The following is a 19,907-nucleotide window of genomic DNA, read 5'->3' as shown; positions in this document are numbered from 1 at the left end:
CAGGGGCAGTACCTGGGGTTTAGGATTTTGAGGAGCCTTTTTAGGGGCAGTACCTGGAAGTGCATTGTTTAGGGACCCTCCAGGCTTTGGAGGGTGTGCATCACCTCTTGGGCAGGCATTGCAGAGCTTTTGATTTCTTTTTCCCACTAGCACTAACATCCCAAACCAGTATTTAAAGTAGGAATCTTCCTTGACTCCTCAAGGAAGCTGGGTTTGACCTTTCAAATGGATTTCCCTTGGACTTGCTATTTTTGTCCAGTGGGGACATTTTTCTGCTTCTATTAAAGGCATCATGATGCATCTCTTCTCCCAGGGGTAAGAGGTGCAGCTTGTGAGCCTTGAGCACTGACAGTGCCACTTTCTGGAGACACTACACCCAGGGAACTGTACAGGAAGCCTTGGGAGGAAATGCAGCAGCAGCTCTGGAAGGATGGAGCAGCAGCTCTGGAAGGATGGAGCAGCCTTTTGGTTCAGACCACTCTGGGACTCTGGACACATCATTTCACTTCCCTGCTCCCTCTGAGATTTCTGTGCATGGCCACTGATTTCTTGATGTTTGTTTTGGGGGATCAAAACTGCCCTTCCAAGCTGATTATATGAGGGGCACTAAGGTGCTATGGTGATTGGGACTGTAAAGTATTTTTTACACTGTTGGTTTGCAATGCAGCACAATTGCAATGCAGCACAATTAAAATATCAGGCAGCATTTGTGAGTTACCTCAAAGGTCTCACTCCTGCTTCTTCATTCACAGTTCTGGTGCAGCCACTGTTGGTAGCTCTGATGTGTGATGGGAGCAGAACTTTGTGTGCTGACCTTTCCATCCGGAGTGGAGAAGGGTGTGACAGTGGTGCACGGAGGAAAGATTGACACAGCTGACAATTGGCTTTTAAAGTGCTTTAGTGACATAATTGTTCATATCATTGCTCTCTGTACAATGTCAGTGTTTATGTCCTGTGTTACCAATGGCAAATTGGAGATACAGAGTAGAGTGATTTGTTCTGACCCAAGAGGGGAGTTCACACTACACTGGGACTATGGCCTGAACACTCCTGGTTCCCAGAGTTTGATTTCTGGACTCACACCATGCTCACTTGCACCACAATTTTCTCTTGTCATCATCTGACCTGCTGAATTCTCCCCTTCTTCTAAAACCACTTAGTCCAGCAGCTTTTAACACTATTTCCATTTTACCACAGCATTGAAAATTTATGAGTTGAGTTACATCACTGGGAAGAGTTCCCAAAAACTCTTTGGTCTGCCACTAGGACTCTCAGTAACAGAATGAATTGGGGGGGAAAAAAACCTGACTGTGAGGAAGTAGAAATTCACTAAAAAGGTATTGAAGCTTCTTGTTGCGTTTATGTCAAAAATCACCACCAGGAAATGTTCAGCACTCCTCAGCTCCCACTGAGCAGGAGTTGTTTCCTGTAGGTATGCACGTTTGGCCGTGGGGGGATGAACAGTTTGGAACCAAATCTGAAGCCAAATGTTGGTAGGAGGCTCCTGGGCTCTGTTTTTGTTTGAACAAAACCTTTGTGCTTCAAAGGGGAAGATAATCTCTGTTTGTATTGGGGATTTTCTGGAAGGATACACCCAGAGCTGGGAACTTCCTCTTTTCTCTCAGTGGAGTGCTTTCTGCCAGGTGTGAAGGAATTAATGTGTTCTCCATCTCCCCACCTTTCTGGAGAGTTGTCTTCAAATGGTTCCCTATTCCCCATCCAGGCAGCTCCTGGGGCAGTGAAGAGCAGCTGAAGGCTGGGACAGCTGGGAATAAGCTGCAAAATTCCTTTTGTCCCAGAGTGGGTCTCTGCTTCAACTTGGTTTTTCACTTGTCATTTCCATTTGGCTCTTTTTCCCTGAAAGGAGTCAAAGGCTTTCAGAGGGAAGAAGTCACATTTTGGAGTTGGAGATGCAGCAGCTTCACCCAAGCTCTGTCTTCTCTATTTCCTAGGCTTGTCCCATCCCTTACTGCTCTGTCCTGCAGCTGTACCAGCCCCAAAAAAAGAGGGAAGGAATTGTTCCAGAACATTCAAAGGTGCTCAAGTTCCAGAGCCAGAGACTCTGTTTTCATAGAGGACTTTGGAAACCAGAAAATTTTTTGAGGTTTTGGCTCCTAAGTCCTTTAGGTTTCTTTAGCTTTGCCTTCTGTCTCACCTTTCGCGTTCTCCTTCCAGCAGCTGTGTATCTTTAATGTCCTAAAATTTCTTTCCATTCTTTTCAGGGTTTTTAACACCTTTGCATGCCCCTGAAAACTTCAGTGAGTTGGACATTCCAACATAGCAGCTTCATTAAATGTCCCATGGATATAAAAATATAAATTCTATTAAATATACATAGTGTAGTTAAATAGCGATCACTGGTATGCTGCTCCTCTTTGATTGGAGGCTTTTGAGAAAACAAATGCTGGGTTAGAGCAAACCCAAACCTGTCTTTCTGTTTTGTTTTACTGATTATTTATTAATCCTCTCAAGACTGAATTCTCTCTGAAAACTCAGCCCCACGAATGCCTGGCACTACATTTTTGTGTCGCTGGTTTCATTGACTTCAGACAAGACAAAGCCAGGATTGTCATAACCTTTCTTCTCTTTGGCTTTGGCTTCCTTCTCATTGTAGAGACAGAAGGCACAGTGGGGAGTCTCCACAGCCACTGTCTTGCTGAAGTTCTGGAAGTCCACTCTGTATTTCCCTTCTTTGGTCTTGGACACGATGGGAGCGAAGCGGTACCCCCAGAGCACCTCCTCGGGGATGTAGGACGTCCTCACCTGGCAGGTGGCACTGGTGGCCTCCACAGTGCCATCCAAAAACACCACCAGCTCAAAGTCCTGCTGCAGGAGGGTTTCTGCTGCCATGTGGAAGAAGGGGCTGTTCTTGTCTATGATGTGGTAAATGGTGAGGGGCGAGATGAAGAAGAGATTCTCGTTGCCAGCATCCACTACGAATTCGATGTTGACCTGGTCCAGGATGATGGTCTCCCCCTCGGGGGTGATGGTGGTCTTCAGCAGCTTCCCGTAGATGTGGCTCCCGATCAGCAGGCTCTTGCGGAGGTTGGCCACGCGGATCAGGAGGCAGAGCTTTCCCCCACGCTTGCTGATGACAGCGTTCTTGCTGAACGTGATGGTCTTGGCCCGGTTTTTGGATCTGGAGATCTTGGCCAGGATGGCCCCACACATGAAGGAGTTGATGATGACACCCAGGATGGACTGGAAGATGAGCAGGAAGATGGCAGTGGCGCACTGCTCTGTGACACACCTGAAGCCGTACCCGATGGTCACCTGGGTCTCCAGGGAGAAGAGGAAGGCTGAGGTGAGGCCGTTGATGTTCTCCACGCACGGGGTGTGGTTGATGGAGGGGTTGAACTCGGGCAGGTCTTTGTGGATGTAGGCCACGACGTACCAGAGCAGCCCAAACAGGAACCAGCTGCCCAGGAAGGCCGAGATGAAGATGGTCATCTTGTACCTCCACCTGAGGTCCAGGATGGTTGTCCATATGTCGATCAGGAAGACAAACCTGGACTGTTCCACGTTGCCAAATTCGATGTTGCACCTCCCATCCTTGGAGACGAGCCTGGCCCGGCGCCGGCTGCGCTCCCGGAGGTGGCTGGTGAAGCGCTCCCGGAGGTAGCTGAACATCCCCGCTGCTGACAGGGCTCTGCAGGGCGAGAGACAACCACCAGGGCAATTTAACCTCTACCTGCAGGCCAGGAGGAAACTCTGACACGGGCTCAAGACGCTTGATTAGGACAAAGTTATATAATTTGCATATTTTCCCGCAGCTGGGGGGGAAGAGTTCCAGTAAGCTGGTGAGGAAACTCAAGAGTTCCTTGCCTAAGGAGCATTCCAGCAAAAACCAATCATTTAGGCTTGCTCAATAAACTTTGAGCAGTCAAGTGTTAATATTGTCCTGTGCTCAGTTGTATAAGTGAAGCCTGAAGCAGCAATAACTCCATCATGGGCATGTGTGGGCAAAACTGCTGGGTTTGGAGGCCTTTTAGGAGATGAATCCTGGTGTGTTGATGCAGTTTTGTGTGCATCTCAACATTAGGAGACCCTGGATGAAACGTGGATAGGAAATTTAGGGACAGAGGGGAGCAGATGCAGAAGGCACAATTAAACCAGACACGCAGTTATTTTTAGCATGGTTAGAGATGGGTTTGGAGGTGTGAAATTCAGACCCTGGAATCACACAAGCATCTCAAATAGGATTATTAAGTGAGAACAAAAGAAAAGATGAAGTTCTAGCAGGAAAATTTGGGAGTTTGTTCACCACAAAGGCAATGCTAAGACTAAGAATGGGTTTCTGAACCTGATCCTTTAAAGGAAAGTGTATCTCTCTGTCCGTCTTATTTTGTCCTGTATGTCCAACCATGTTAACAAGAGGCCCAGGGAATAAGAGTCATTGATGGAGAAAATGCTACAGATGTGTTCAGACTGGAATTTTGATCAACCTATGTCTGAAGAATTCCAGTCTTGGAGTTCCTCAGACACACAGGTGTGAGGACAGGCTGATGTACTGCAGAATCAGACACTGCCTGGGGTGTTCCTGGACCATCCTAGGGCCTGATTTTGACCCAAAACTTAGGAGTGTTCTTAGAAATCATTGATTTCTGAGTTTATCACCCTTGAAGCATAAAATGTGTTTGGTTGCCAGAGAGGATGTTGTTAGTGCACAGTGAGCCTGCCCATGACCCATGTGTGCCTTTTTATCTAGCTTTTGTTGAACAAAATCCTTCTCGAGTGCCTGAATGAGCTGTGTGCTGTGATTATGTGTCCTGGGGCAAAATGCTGCAGCTTCCAAACAAAGAAAGAACTTGAAGGGAAAATATTCCCAGGGCTGACTCACACAGGGTTGTTCTGAGCTCTCCTCTGAGGAGGAGAATCCCCAGCCACACAGAGAGAGGGTTTGGGGTTCCTACAGCTACCAGGGGATGCTTCTTTTGGGAAAACCGGTGAGTGCACCTGGAACGAGGAGATGTCGAGGGCTTTGTGTTTCTGTTGTTACTTTACCTTCCCAATAGGAGGGGACAGTAAAAAAAGCCTTAGGGATGACTTTGTTAGAGCAAGCTAAAGAGGCTAAACCCTTATCTGAAACCCTGCCTCCTATCACCAGCCCACCCAGGCTTCCTTTTGGTCAGCAGCAAAATGCCTGAGCTCAAATTGGTGGCAAGTGGACTGTCCAAGTTTTGCTTGATTTCATGTGCCTAAGTATTTGTGGCAGGAGCTGTTTACCTCTCCTAAACTCTAATTTCATATATCCAAAATGAGGATAATCCCAAGTGAGCATTAGACACTGGTGGGAGTTTCTTGTGAAATGTGTCTCATTTAACTGCAGCCATTTAAACACTGGGGAAGTGTGTGCCAGTCATACAGCTGACACAGGGAGCACCAAGTGCCCCTTCTGAGGGTCCCCTTGCAACCACAACTGCTTTATGAAGTCAAGAATTGCTGTTTGGCAAGGTCCCTTTACCTTGTAATATTAATTTAGAAAAGCTGCCCGATGTCTCAGCTGGCTAAAGCAGAAATCCTCCCATTGGACCCAGTTACAGGTGCCAGAAAACACCTTCACAGGCGTCAGTCAGTAGCAAAAAAACAAAAAATGATCAAGGACGGAGTCTAAGTACAAAATAATTGCATTTTGTAAAGCCAGAAGTAATTCTATTATATCATGTCCTATCAGCAGCCTTCAGAATAAACTCATTTCTATGTCTCTTACAGCTGCCTTCTTTCTGCACTTGGACTGAATCACCTTCCTCCCCTGCTCAATAAAAGAAAGAAATGAAGGTCACTTTGTACTGTACCTTTTCACCGTTTTGCTGTTGAATTTATTGGCTGCATATGGAACTGACAGAGGTTAAACTTTAAGCCTGTATTCAAGGAAAGGGGAATGAGGTCACACTTTCCTGAGCAATTCTCAAGTTTTATTTTCCTGATGCATTTTTAATATGTCCATGTTAATGCATAGTTTGAGCAGAAATAAAATATTCCTGTGCAACACATTATTCCAAGAAATTTTCCAGGGTTTAGACTTACTGTGCAAAAGCACCCAACTTCAGCTGGCCCTTGTGTTCATTTTCTGCAGGAATGTGAACATTGCCTTTACCAGAACAGCAGGGTAAAATTTTGGGATGCCTCACCTTGTACATCATGAGCTGCACATGCACTCCTTCAGCGTAGAGGGGCTCCTGACCTCAGGGAATAGGTGTGAAGGGGAGAAATCTGCAGGAATTCTGGTTTCTAATCTGCCCATGTCCTCACAGTAGGGGTCATGATAAATTACTGTCACAGTTCTGATCCAGCCTCCACTGGAAACCCCCTGGAATTTGGGTGATGATTTGGACATGCGGCTGAACAGATAACAGCCAGAGAAGAGCTGAGAACAAGATGCTCAGCCTGGATCCTTCAAAACAGGTCCCCAATTCCACCATTCTTCTCCTGCCTCTTTAAATTATCCATGGCCCCTTCTGAGGCTCCTTTACCAGCCCTGCTTAAGCTACCCTGGAGCAGATCAAAGAGGCAGAAGAATTACACCTCTCTTCAGGCAGGTTGACAAAGGAATTCTCCTTTCAACAAATCCTTTGCCCCCACATACAGCTGAAATGTGTTGATTTGCTTCAGCAGGAGAAAAATTCCCTCCTGGATAAGCATGCTGTGAGCATATCACTGACTGTCTGGAGAAGATTATACAAAGTTATATAATACAGCAATTAAAAGCCTTTTAATTCAAATCAGCAAAGGTGCCTGACTACATCCTAGCTAATGTTTACCAGGTATGTTTCCTGTTGGCCCCAGAACAGGGCACTGCTGTCTGTGTGGAGTGTGGAATTCTGTGTTGTGGGACTGGGGGAATGCTGCTGTCCCCAGGCATGGAGTGTTTACAGAGGGTGCAGTGCTCCGGGTCCTGCACAGGGGGACATTCACCAATAAAAACCCCATGAATAAACACGACCTGTCAAGGTTAGCTGTGGAAACACAGAGGTCCCACTTCCCTGGCCCAGTCTTGTATTTCCCAGTGATCACCAGAGGAAGGAAAAACTTCCATGTTTCCATTCTCAGCTTTCCCAGCACTCCAGCAGCGCCTCCACCCCAAATATCTGAGAGCTGCTGCCTGTATTTCTGCCTGCTCTCTGCAGCCCTGCAAGTGGCTGACACCAATCCTTGCAGGTCCTGAGCAGCTGGAGCTCCTCTGCTCCCTCAGGAATGTTACTGAGTGCTTCTCTTTGCTCTTACTTCCTTTCAGCTGGTCTGTTTTGAAAAGTTTGGATGTGGGGGATAATGACGTTCAATTGTTCCTTGGGTAAGTTTTAGACCAGGGAATTGGTTTTAATCCCAGCCACGTGCAGCCCTTGAGGAGATCAGAGGGGGGAGGAAGGAAAAGGTGTTGAATGTTTGATGGGAGCCTGATAAGAACAAGGTTCCATCTCCTGCTCTGTCTCTGAAGTTTGGTGTCTGTGGCTCTAGACTCCTTCCCTCCCTGGCAGCAGTGGGTGAGGGAGCCAAGGGGATCACTGGGGGGAGACAGAGCAGCTCCCGAGCCCACAGCCTGCCTAGAAACACATCTTTGTTAGGGATTCAGAGGAAGTTCTAAGCAGCTTAAGTAGAAGAAAGGGGATACAGAGTTAAAGGATTATTTTTTTCAGTCCTGTTCAGTTCTTTGCAAAACTCAGATCTTCTTTCAGGCCTTTCTGTGTTTTTCTTTTTGTTGAACTTTCTCTGAACAAAGTACGTGAAATATCCAATCCCTAATACCTTATCAAATCCATTTTTATTAGAATAGCAATCTCTAACACTTACTCTCATGGTGTATTATCTGCTGGCTGCTTCACTGCTGAGCCTTTTAGGGAGGAGAGCTCTTTTGCCCTTTGCCAGCTGCCCTGGGCAGAGCAGGAATGGGCCGGGATGGCATGGCATGGCATGGCATGGCATGGCATGGCATGGCATGGCATGGCATGGCATGGCATGGCATGGCATGGCATGGCATGGCATGGCATGGCATGGCATGGCATGGCATGGCATGGCATGGCATGGCATGGCATGGCGAGAAAGAACAGGCCTGTTGGGATGGGATGGAGCAGGAATGGGCCTGTAGGAAGGGGATACAATTGCATTATTCTGTCTTGTTTTTTATATCAAAATCAGAATCAAGGACTGCCACAGAAAGCTGAATCAGTTGGGAGTGGAAGAAAATCTAAGGTCCCTGCAGCAGCCAGGTGGCCTTGGGTTCTGTCTGTAGAGATCCTGATTTGAACCATCCTCTGAGCATCCTCCTGACGGACGCATCTGCCAAGGGACCAGACCTGCTGGCACTGGCAAGGTTCCTTCTTGGCCCTGGCAATGCCACCATGGAATATTTATCCTTGGCAGCAGCTTGGAGCTCTTAACACTGTGGCTGTGCCTCAGAGTGTCGCCTGACATGCCAGCTCCATGTGGGAAATGTGATCCTTCCATCCGGCTCAGAGCTAAGCTGGAGTCTTGTCACAGCTCCAGCCCAAGGGACTGCATTTGCCTAAAGCCCAAGTGGAATTTCAAGTGGATACCCCAAAGGATCTTATCCCCTGCCTTGCCCTCTCTCCTGCTAAACAGAATTACTGTGAGCTCTCCGAGCTGCCCTTTTCCATCAGGACAGCCAGAGGGACACCTGCCTGCTTGCCTGCCTGGGAGCTGGGCATAGTCCATAATATCCCCTGGGAAAATGGAATATCCTTGGAAGAGGTGTGTCCCAGCCCAGATTCTGTGGGAGTACACAGCTCTGTGTAAGCAGGGAGAAGGGGGAGGTCTCCTCCTGTTTCAGACCTGCACGAAGCAGGACTGGCCAGGCCAGGCCAGCAGGGCCATAACCAGGACATGTACTGTCCCGTCCCTTTTTCTCCTCATGTCCTGACTGCAGGAGCAGAACCCTGCCAGCTCTGACATCCGTGGGATGTAGGGACTCCACAGGAGCAGTTGGTTGCTCAAGGGACTCAGTAACCTCAGAAGTGCTGCCCTGCCCTGCCCGGGGGGTTCTGCCCCTCTGCCTTACATGAGATCATCTCACTGTGCTTTGTTCCTGGTAACCCTACAGCCTGTAGGGTTTGGTGCTGATGTGCTGCTGCTGAGCAGCCCCAGTGTGACTTGGGTGCCCCTTGGAGCCACTCTCCATCATATTTCTGTGACAACAAACAGTCACTAATTCCACCCAGGAATGCTGTGCCCTGTACACATGGTTTGAAAGGAGGGGCTGCAGTTCCCCCTCCAGATCTAAGGGGAAGAAATAATTCCCTTCTGGGAACACAGGCCAGTGAATAAATGAAAGAACAGGCACTGCAGCACTGGAGACTCAAGCAAATCTTGTTTTCTGAAAGCTTAGGAGTGTTTGAGGTCCTCAAAGGTTAAAATATTTACCTCAGATGTATAAATAAAGGATTTACAGCAATAAAGACATTACTGTCATTGTTAGCAATTAATAATACTGTAATTAGTGCTGCACAGAAATTAATCCAGGGCTGCATTTGCTGGGGGAGAGTTAAAGGCTCCAGCTGAGGGAGAGCAAAGGACACATCCCATACACAAACCTGGGAAGGGTTTGCTAGAGGAGCAGAAGCAGAATTTCCTCCTGTCCTGGCCCTTGGAAACACCTCTGGCTGTACAAAACCATCTACTAAAATTACTTCACAGGCACCAGGGGAAAGATCATGGCTGGATATTTTTGCAGTGCCAGGTAAGTTCCATGGCTGGCCTGAACCTCCTGCTGCACCTTCTGCTGGGACAGGGAATTCCCAGGCACCAGCTCAGGTGCAGCCATGCTGGGATGTTGCCTCTGCACACAGAGAACTGGGAGCTGAGCTGCCTTCCCAACAGGATTTCTCAGAAGAACTCATTTATATTTTCAGACAAATAGGTTTCCACTGAAAATATTCAGGTTTTAGTAGGAAATTGCTGTCTAGGAGAAATAATTTCTCAAGCAAATTATATCTTTTGGGATTTTTAATTTGGCCAAAAAATACCTGCAAATAATTCTCATTGCAGTAGAGTTGTGTGTGACATGTTGTGGTTGCATGAGAAAAAAAATAGAGATTTAACTCACCCCCAGTGTTGCACTAGATTTCCGTTCTACTTTAAGACAATTGATTTTGATGGGCTGAGGAGCCTTGAACATAAAGCCTTTTAGCTGAAATGGTTAATGGAGAAAGGCAGGTTTCGTGTGGCTGCTTCTGCTCTGTGTTGCCAGACAAAGGCTCTGCCCTGTGAATGTGTGAGAAGGGCAGATGGAAATGGGTTCTCACCTGGACATGTGGGATTGATCTGAATGCAGTGAACCCTCAGCAGCAAGGCTGGAAGGCAAATGCTGCATAAACACCCCCAAAAAGCCACAGGGGAAACGGGCAGAGTCATGTGAGCCAGTTCTGCACATTGCCCATGCTGGTGTTCTTTGCTGAGGCATTTAAGGGGTTGAATCATTAACTTCCGTGGTGTTTCTCCAGGCTGGCAATGTCAAGTGTCAGTCACAGCTGCTGCAGAGCCCAAAGGCAGCTGGTTCTGGGCTTGGGGACACAGCAGGGGACAGACTTTGCCAATGCAGAAGCACCTGTGAGCACGGACAGGTCTGACCCTGCTCTGCTGTCAGATCCCTCAGCACCCAGCACTCCCTGGCAGATGAAAGCTTTGCTCCCATCCAGGCTTTCTTCCCAAAGTGCTGGTGGATTTAAGCTAATACTGCTGTGCTACTGCCCCAGACAAGCCCCAGCTCCGGGCTGGGGGCAGAGAGCTCAGCACTGGTCACCTCAGTGGGTTGGGAAAGGGTTCCTCACTCAGGGCACAGGAGGAGCATTGCAGCTCCTCTGCCTGGGCTCTGCACAAGGACAAAAACCAGACAGCAAATGCCGAGTGACAGAAAGCCCCCCCACGGTAGCTCAGAGAGCAGTTCCAGGTGTGGAGCTGGGACATGGGAAGGGGTGCTCAGAACACACCCAGGGGCTGGCTGGCCCTGCCACAGCCATACTGCATCCTTAGGGCAGGATTTGATGGGAGGCTGCCTGTGTGGGAGCCTGAGGAAGCTAAGGGAAAGGCAAAGAAACCCCAGTCCTGTGTGGGACTGCAGCAGGAAGGACTGCTCTGTGGTTTTGGGATACAAAAAGCTGCTGGTAGCCCTGGTGTGAGTGCCACCCTGGGGGTCACTGCTCTGCTGCCATCTCTCCCCTGCTTACAGCACCAGGGAAAACCCCAGTCAGCGGGGGAATGTTTCCATGGAATGTGAAGAGCACTGTCCTCACCTGAGGCTGTAATTCCAGCAGCCCAGACTTTGGTGCTTACCAAGGTGACTTTGGTTTCTAAACTCCCCCTGTGCTGTGCTGGCTGGGTGCCAATAATCCGAGCAGAGCACAGAGGTCTGTCACACTGGTCTGGATAAGCCAGACTCAAACCCTGCTTTGCCAGGTTTCCATGGGGAATGGCAGCCCCTGAGCACTTCCCAGACAGCAGGATTGGAGAGGAAAGGCTTGGAGATGTACAGCAGGATGTGATGGGTGGGAGCTGCGCTGCCCAGCCCCCTGAGATGGTTCATGTGAGGATTCGCTGGCCTGGAAACAGCAGTTGCTGAGCTGGGGCCCTGACTCTGCATGCTCAGATGTTTCCATCTCTCTCTAACTCCTGGTCCCTGACTGCAAAGGAAATAAGAATCATTTCTCTACTTTACATGCAAGTCTGAGGCTATTTTAAGGCTGAGGCTGGGGTTTCACCAGGTGTTGTTTTAGTGCCCAGCACCCTCTGCCCTGCCCTGTTAGAGTAGTACAATTGCTTCAGTAGTAACTGCAGTGATCCCTGGGCAAGCTGTCAGGGATTCTGGGACCTTTCAGGAGCACCACTGTGCTATAAATAGAATTTATTGCGATTTGTTTCCCACAGAAGGCAGTTCTTTCCCATTTTCTCTTTCCTCATGTAAACACAGAACAAAGTGAGGAAGGCTTCCTCTCAAGATCAAAGCGTGAGTGGAACTCTTCCCTTGGATCATTCACATCACTGCACTGTGTGTGAAGCATTTCCCAGCTCTGCTTGTCTCACCTGCCAGGGATTAAAGGCTGCACTGCAGCCCGAGTTCTGTGCTGCTCACGACTTAGCACCTCACATCCCCGTCTTTAAATAACAGTACTTTCATAGTAAATCCCACAAGTACATAGTTTACAGAGGGCTTTTCTACTCTTAGTTCTTCTGCTACTGTTCTGTCTGTTCCTGACTCCGCTGTTGCTTGGATTTGGCTTTGTTTTGGTTTTGCAGTCAAATTGTCCTTGTTTCCTGAACTTCTGTATGTAGGATCAGTCTCTCTCAGACAGGAGTATTAACAGACCCTGTGCTTCATGGGCATGTGCTAGGTTCCTCTGAATGTGTCCTGCCTCTCATTCAGTTTCCCAGCAGATGTGGTGAAAGGAACATCACTCCAGACTTGCTCTCCATTAATAGACATTTTGGACTTCAGCTTCTGAACTCACTTTTTACCTCAGAAGCATAAAGGCCCTCCCTGATATCTGCAGTCAAAGTCAGCTGGGCTACAGTGGCACCACAGGGAATGGGAGGATCAGGGAGAATGCAGCCTCTTAATTCTCCCTGTACCTCCAGAAAGCAAAGAAACCTCTCATGATCCCACAGAATTGCTCAAAAGGGAAAGGATTTGTTGCATTCCTGAACAGATGCACTTTTCCTTTGGATAATACAGGTTTTCTGCCCTGTGAATTCCTTTAAGTGTCTGCCCATGTGATGAGCTGAGCTGACACTGAAGCACATCAGCCACTCCCTGTTGATTTTCCCTGCTCCCCTTTTGCTCCCTGGCCCTGCTCTCCTGAGCTGCTCAGGCTGGCCCCTGCAGGCTGATGCTCCACCATGAACCAGTCCAGGCTGCACAATCACAGACCAGACACCAGTGGCTGGGAGGATTCCTGTCCATCACAAGTGCTCCAGACTGGGACTGATGGGTTTTGTCCTGCCCCTGGTTCCTGAGGCCTGATTCCCATGATTTTCAACAACATCCAGTGCCATTCCAATCTCACCTCAGCAATTTCCATCCCTCAGCTCTCCCTGGCTGCCTCCCAAGGTGTGGATAACAGCCCTAATTCCAGGGGTGCAGAGCACAGCCTGCAGCCCCTGCTGTGGCCTTTAGGCTCAGCCCAAGACCTAGGCTGTGAGAAGCCTGGCTTCAGAACTTCCCAGCTGAACCCAGAGCTGCTAAAGGCATTTTGTGCTCTTTCCTACAGGGTCTGATGAAGCAGATTTTGTCCATCTGGATTAGAGTCTGCTTGTGCCCAGCAGATTGCTTAAAATGTTCCTGGGATTTATTACAGTTTAATGCCATGGAAGCTAAACAAATTTCAGAAACAATTTTGAGGCTCAGATCTCAGCAGGCAGCTATTTGCCTAATGTCCTACTTTTTTATACATCTCCTGCAGAAAGAAAATAGCTTTTAGTTACACAGGAACCTGGTTATTGCCTGAAATACTGGCACTGAAAATTGCCCCTTTTCAGGCCATTTCCTGCTGTCAGGGGAATGCTCAATGCCCTTGGAAGGTGCTGGGGAGCACGAGCTGCACATCTAAAGGCAGGAACACTCTGCTTTGCCTGGGATATGCAATATTTCACCAGCAAGGCTTTTTCTATCCCCATCCTCCAGTTACTTTTGTGCTCCTAATTATTTCTAGGAGTGTAATTGACTTACAAGACATTCTTGGCTTGCAGGGTGCACGGAGTGAATTATTGACCCGTCACATGGGTCATTGATGTGAGGAGACGTCAGAACAAACTGGGTGCAAAGCAGCTACTCTGCATTCCTAATAGCAAATGTAAGCCATTAATAACTGTGCTGCCTGCTGCACTCAGAGCCTGCCCAATTTGGGTTTGACATGCATATGGCTGAGTTCATCCTCAGTGTAATTTGAAATTCATTGGGCACGGACTTCATCTCCTTCTGCTGCTTGAAAATCTCTCCTGTGCCGAGATGTGCTATGCTAATTCCAGAGTTTATGGCTGACTTGAGATGCTACATTTGAAAAATCAAATCAAATTAAATCAACTTATTAGCAAGGTCAGAGACCAGCATTCAGTACATTCATTCCTTGCTATTTCACAGCAAGGAGTAAACTTAGGGAGCAGATTCTGTCTTAACCCAAAACCCAACTGATCCATCCTAATCTAATGGCTTTTGGCTGCAGAACCTAGGAAGTGCAGTCAAGTGATAAAGCCTTCCCCAGAGTCCAAATAGCTGAGCTGAATTTCCAACTTTCCACTTTTTTGTGTACTAGGGGACAAATATTCTCCTCTTTGTGCCTGTTTCCCCATCTGCTCGTAAGATGGCAGAGGAAGGAGGGGGTTGGGTGGATAAATTCAGCGATTGCAAAGTTTTGAGTGTGGAGCTGTGGGCTGGTAACAGCATCAGCTTGCTGCAGTCAGAGTTGGAATGGTGCACAGATTTCAGGAGAGTCTCAAGAGATGCCCCATTGCTTTATTGGCAGGCACCTGTTTATTATCTGTTAAGGGAAAAAAGTTCTGTGAATATAGTATCTCAATGTTCTCGGCAAGGAGTGAAACAGAGGGAATATGCAATGGCTTTTGGAGGGGTACAACTATAAAGGTGATTTGCAGATCCTTTTGCAAATTAAAGTCTTAAGTTTGGATTTATGATGAGCTCCCACACTGTGCGAGGCTTTGTATTTAAATTACACCATCACCAAGTGCCCAGTGGCTCTTTCTGACTCTTATTTTTCAGCACCTAATGCAGTTCCTGCAGGAGGTCCTTATGTTCCAGACAGAACCAGACAGAAAAGCGAGAGCAGTGTTGACCTCTTAGACTCCCTTTACATATATCCCACTGTTTCATTTCCAGGGAAAAACAGCTTAACCTGTCCAGGCATCTCACATCCTTCCCACTCATTTAGGAGCCTAAATCTCGATGGAATTTTCTGTGGTGGTGATTCATTCCACCAACCTGAGGGAACTTATTCAAGTGATTCCGGTGCCTCAGAATTCCGCTCAGCTCTCAGAAACTGGCATTTCAAAGTGAATTGCTTCAAACTTCCCTGGATCATCAGCTACATAAGCAGTTCTAGGTACCAAGATTCCTACTTTAAGTTTCTGCTTCTGTTAAGTACCTAAGTTGAACCTGGGACTAAATTACTTCCAAAACTGAAGCTCTGACCTCAGCCATTAATGAACCTTTAAAAATCTTGTATCAGTTGTGCCACTTCATGCAGGATTCGATTATGCAGCAAACCTCGGGATGTTATTTGAGCTTTCCAGAGTTCTACCAAAGTGGAGTAAAACCCATGAAGGATTTACTCTACCTCACTTTACCCCTTCAAACATTTGAAGAGCCTAGGCAGATCATTTAAGAGAGGCACCAGAGCTGCAGTTTAAATTTGAGGGCTGAAGGAGATGCTCTTCAGAGCGTCTCCTCTCACCCAGCGTGACAAGCTTAGACACAGCCCCCAAGTTTAAACAAGAAAGAGAAGTGAGAGGGACTCCTCTCGATATTAACAAACCTCCGCACACAGGGTGGCCATTCAGGTCGCAGCAGCTCTGCCCTGTGATGCACATTTGCAGAACTGCCTGGTTTTCTCTTTGGGACGGGCATTCCAAGGGCTTTGAGCAGTACCTGGCAGCTTGTTACCCATTCTGGGCTCCTCTACCCACAGCACACCGTGGCTGGGAGAGTTTATTAAAGCCTGAGCTGCGTTAAAGTCCCTTGCCTTTCTCATGGAATGCTGCAGAGGAAGCAGGTTCCCAAGTCCCAGCCTTGCTTTCCTCCTCACCAAAACCAAGCTCTTTCAAATCACCATATTGGGCAAAGCAAGAAGGGAACGAACCCTTACCTGAGGAGGCTCAGCAGGGAGGGTGAGCCCTCATCAGCCCCGTGCTGCTCCCAGCTCCTGCTCTGGGGACAGGACTCCTGATGGGGGGGACCCAGAGCACTGGAACTGAGCTCTAAAGCTCCTTTTCTCTGTGGGCAGGCTGAGCTGCAGTCCAGGCAGGATGTGTGGTGCTGGTGCAGCTTTGGGATTGCGTGCCCAGGGCACACACAGCGGTCACTCCTGCAGCAGCCTGGCTGGGAAGGGGAAGTTCCGTTCCCGTGTCAAACTGCCCTCATTCCTGCTGTAATCCAAAGATTTAGGGATGTGCCTTGGTCACAGGGGGCTGAGGTGAGCTGCTGAACCCAGAACAGCCCTCTGGAGCTCTGAACTCCTCTTGGGAAGGGCCTCTCCCACCACCACCCCTGCAAGAAGCCCACAGTTCCCCAGGATGTGCTGCTCACCAGTGCTGGAGTGGGTCCACAGGACTTCTGCCAGAGAGGTGGATTCCCAGAGCTGCACTCTTACATTTCTCCTGTCAAGGACAAACAACAAATCTGGATGGAGCTGGAGCCCAGCAAGAATCCCATGGCAAGAAAACGAAGCATGGGAGTCTCTTTCCCTCACCTCCCGCCTCCATCTCCTTCACATCCAAGCACAAATCCATGATTAAGGCTTAGTGCCCTTTGCCCTCATCCTTCCCCACTCCACACAACACTCCCAACTAAGGGCTGTGTTTCAAAGTCTCCACACACTCTCCCCTCAATGTCTTCTTGCCAGCCTAGGTTCTGTCTGGAAGTAAGAACCTCCTGCAGGAGCTGCAGTAGATGCCAAGCAGTAAAAGGCACAAGGGGTCACTGGACAATTGATTGAGGTACTGAAAGAGCCCATCCCTAGAGTTCCATGCCCTCTGCATCCAGCTCCAGCTCCTCTCTCCCGTGCTCTGTGCTGCCTTGTCCAGCTCCCCCAGACTCTGCCAGGCAGAGCCTGGAGGGGTCCTGCAGCCCCAGCTGTGATCAGGGACCCAGAGCCAAAGGCTCTGTGCCTGTCTCAGGAACACTGCCCTGTGCATGGAGAACACCTGTAACTGTGAGAAGCTTTCACACTGCACCTCTTTGGGCCTTTGGGACAGAGTTTAACTCTAGAGTGGCAGCTCTCAGATAAGCACCTATGGAAAAAGGCCATGGTATGGGAAATACAGGCCGAGTAGGAATAGCCACTTGGTCCTTTGTGATCATTCAAACCACTACCTGGTTATTTTTGTAATTCTATAGGGGAGCTTTTCCCCCTCTTGTGCACTGAAGTTGCATGATGCAGAAAATTGGTTTGTTTAAGCAAGAGCTCTTATGGTGTCTTTCATCAAATGTTCTCTGAGAACATTACTAATAATTCATTAAAGCAGGACTGTCAGCTGGAACACTTTTAATTACCATTTTCTGACAAGTCAACCCTTAAGTGGTATGCCCTGATTTTTAAATTTATTACTAACACATATGCAGATTTTTCTCTTTCCCTGCTGATGTTTATAGGGGTTGAGAAATGCAATTGACTGTGAGATTAAGGAAGTGAACCATGCACTACACGTTGTTATGCCCAAAATGGAAGAGAATTTAAGGGTGGTTACTTTTTTTAACTTTAGAAGTTTTGAGAACCTTGTTCCTAGAGCTCTGAGCATCTCCTGCAGCTGATCTGGGGGAACTTTTGCTCTGAGCCGTTGCTTCTGGGGAACTGAAACACCTCCCAGCTCAGGTAGGGCTGTGGAAACCCTGAGCTGATGCTCATTAACTGTCCACTTACACACACCTAATTAGCCCTTCAGTTACTCTGAAGTTACTGAAGTCATCTTGAAGCCCAGGTGGCTGCTGCTAACACAGGGTTAAACAGCAGTGCTGGCAGGTCCCACACAAATCTAACATGCTCTGAGCTTGTACCAGTTTATCCCACCCCAGTTTTTCACAGAGCTGAGGCTGAAGGCCCTTCTAGCTCCATGCCAGAAATGCACTCAGCATTGCCAGAGAGGAGCAGTGCCTGAACTGCCATCAGCTGCACTCGGTGGCCGAGGGGACTCCAGCAGCTGCAGAGATTTTCTTTGGCAGTGTTCTCCTCAGTAGCTGCTTAGTGGGAGCAGAAACGGAGGCAGAGAAGGGGCAAAGACCTACCCAAGGAGAGGTGAGCCAGTGGCAAAGCAGAATAGAATCCACTCATGCTATTCCACACACAAAAAAAAAATATTTTGTTCCCTTACTGTAGTCCTGACATGGCAAACTTGTGCAAGGAGACAGAAGAGACAGTCTCTAGGGAAATATGGTGGAGAAGCAGTAGAACACAGCCCCTTACCTTGTGTCTCACCCAGTGCAGAAGGGAGATGGGAGAGGAGCTGCCTGTGTCCCCCAGAGCAGGGAACTCCCACAGACCTCGGGTCCAGCAGCTCCTGCATCAAGAGAAGAGAGCCCAAGGCCCTCCTTGGCTTTTATGTGTGGCTGTGGCAGGTCAGACTGGCTGCCAGCTCATCTGTATGCAATGGCTCATTAATGCTGGGCCTCATCTGCACGGGGCATGGGGAAGGCAGGGGAATGGGCTGCAGGATGGATGGGGAGGCAGTGAAGAGCTGGGCTGCCAGAGTTAAACAGTAATGCAGCCTTACCTGGAGGAGCTGAGCTGCTGCTGAGTTACTGCTGCTGCCCAGCGCCCGAGCTTCGCGTCCACCCCACCAGCACAGGCACGGCACAGGTGCCTTGGCCACCTGTGAGCTCCAGGCCTTGCCTTTGCATGGGGAGATGGTTTGGGCAAGAACCAGGTGCCTCTTGATGCCCCCATTTGCTGCAGAACCCTCTGCAGCCTGATTTAATGGGGCTGTGCTCTGTGAGCTGGCTGTGTCCTTGCCCAAACTCCTGGTCTTACTTCCCCCCAGATTTGAGCTGAACCCCTGAGTCCATCTGAGCTGTTTACAGAAGGGATGCTGCAGGAATGACTTCACTGGGGCTGCAGGAGTGACCCCACTGCTGTGGGGCTGCAGGAATCACCTCATTGGGGCTGCAGCAGTAACCTCACTGAAGCTGCTGTCTCTCTCTGCACTGCTGTCACCTTGGAGCTTAAAGAAATGTCCGTCTTTTGTAGTTCTCCATCCTCTGCATCCTGAGGGACCAAGTGACCAAGGCCTGGGATGATCCCACCCACCTGCAGGCACACAGACACGAGGTGTCTGACAAAGCACTTCTGGTTCCCCTTGTGCTCAGGAGGCATCTCCTCTTCTCCCTCTCAGGCAGGTGTCCAAGGCTGCACTGCTTTGTTGAGGTGCCCATCCCTCTCCATCAGCAGAGGATGGCTGGGGAGGCTGTATCCCTGAATTTTGGAGGCTGTGCTGTAAATAAAGGAGTTCTTCCCTCAACACCACCAGCCTGGAAGCTGCTCTCCCCTTGGGGATAAAGCAACAAGCGCCCGGTGCCTCTGGCCACCGCCAGGGACAGCTGGAGATGGGATCCTCCAAGGCTTGAGGAAATTTGGAACAGGATTTGGATGTTCAAAACAAGTTCTTTAACACCTAGGCAGAGCCAGGTGTGCTCAGAGTGAACCAGAGGAGCTCTGTGGCTCAGGGAGGCAGCGTTGGCCCCGCAGCGCTGTGAGGACAAAAGCACAGGAACAAGGAATTAACTCTGCTATTAGACACCCTTGTTCTAATAGCTCCATCATTAATAACAAATTTGATCTCAGGCAGCCCATTTCATCTGCAGAGCATGTCAATCCCTCTGTTACACCTCCTGGCAGGCAGGTGTGTTACACCAACACCTTTGGGCTTTTACAGCACCAGGAACTGAGGATGGAATTGCTCCAGACCCTTTACCAGGAGCTGATTGATGAGGTACACCCTGAAAGAACCTGGTTATTTTTATACCCTATCTACTACACTCAGGATTCCCATCTTTTTCACCTATTGGCAGTTCATGATGGCACAAATTAATTTTCTTGCATCACTTAACACACTGCAGATTGTTTAACATAATTTTCCAAAGCATCTGGCTGGTTCTTCTGCACTGAAACTCAATGGGATTTTTCCCTCTAGCTTCAAAGAGCATAGCTGAGCCCTTAAAGGGATTTACTTCTGTTAAATAT

General features: G+C 48.7%; 1 protein-coding gene across 2 annotated transcripts; it reads right to left on the bottom strand.

Annotated features, from left to right (window-relative positions):
* Positions 1-880: 880 nt before the first annotated feature.
* KCNJ1 (potassium inwardly rectifying channel subfamily J member 1) lies at positions 881-18,289 on the bottom strand. 2 transcript variants are annotated; one of them, XM_038161684.1, is made up of 3 exons: positions 18,135-18,289; positions 16,262-16,332; positions 881-3,649 (listed from the first exon to the last, which is right to left on the bottom strand). In XM_038161684.1, the coding sequence occupies exon 3, from the start codon at positions 3,628-3,630 to the stop codon at positions 2,515-2,517; it is 1,116 nt and encodes a 371-aa protein (XP_038017612.1). In that variant the 5' UTR covers positions 3,631-3,649; positions 16,262-16,332; positions 18,135-18,289; the 3' UTR covers positions 881-2,514. The 2 variants fall into 2 exon arrangements, with proteins under 2 accessions (XP_038017612.1, XP_038017613.1); XM_038161685.1 differs by lacking the exons at positions 16,262-16,332; positions 18,135-18,289 and adding an exon at positions 15,822-16,251.
* Between the last annotated feature and the right edge of the window lie 1,618 nt (positions 18,290-19,907).

The sequence above is a fragment of the Motacilla alba genome, chromosome 24 (genome assembly GCF_015832195.1).
Source record: "Motacilla alba alba isolate MOTALB_02 chromosome 24, Motacilla_alba_V1.0_pri, whole genome shotgun sequence".
NCBI classification, from domain to species: Eukaryota; Metazoa; Chordata; class Aves; order Passeriformes; family Motacillidae; genus Motacilla; species Motacilla alba.
Note: the sequence above shows the minus strand (reverse complement) of the source record. Positions and strands in the feature narration are given on the sequence as shown.

What these genes read in the sequence shown, in the direction of transcription:
- KCNJ1 (XM_038161684.1), bottom strand. Translation starts at nt 3,630, where the DNA reads ATGTTCAGCTACCTCCGGGAGCGCTTCACCAGCCACCTCCGGGAGCGC.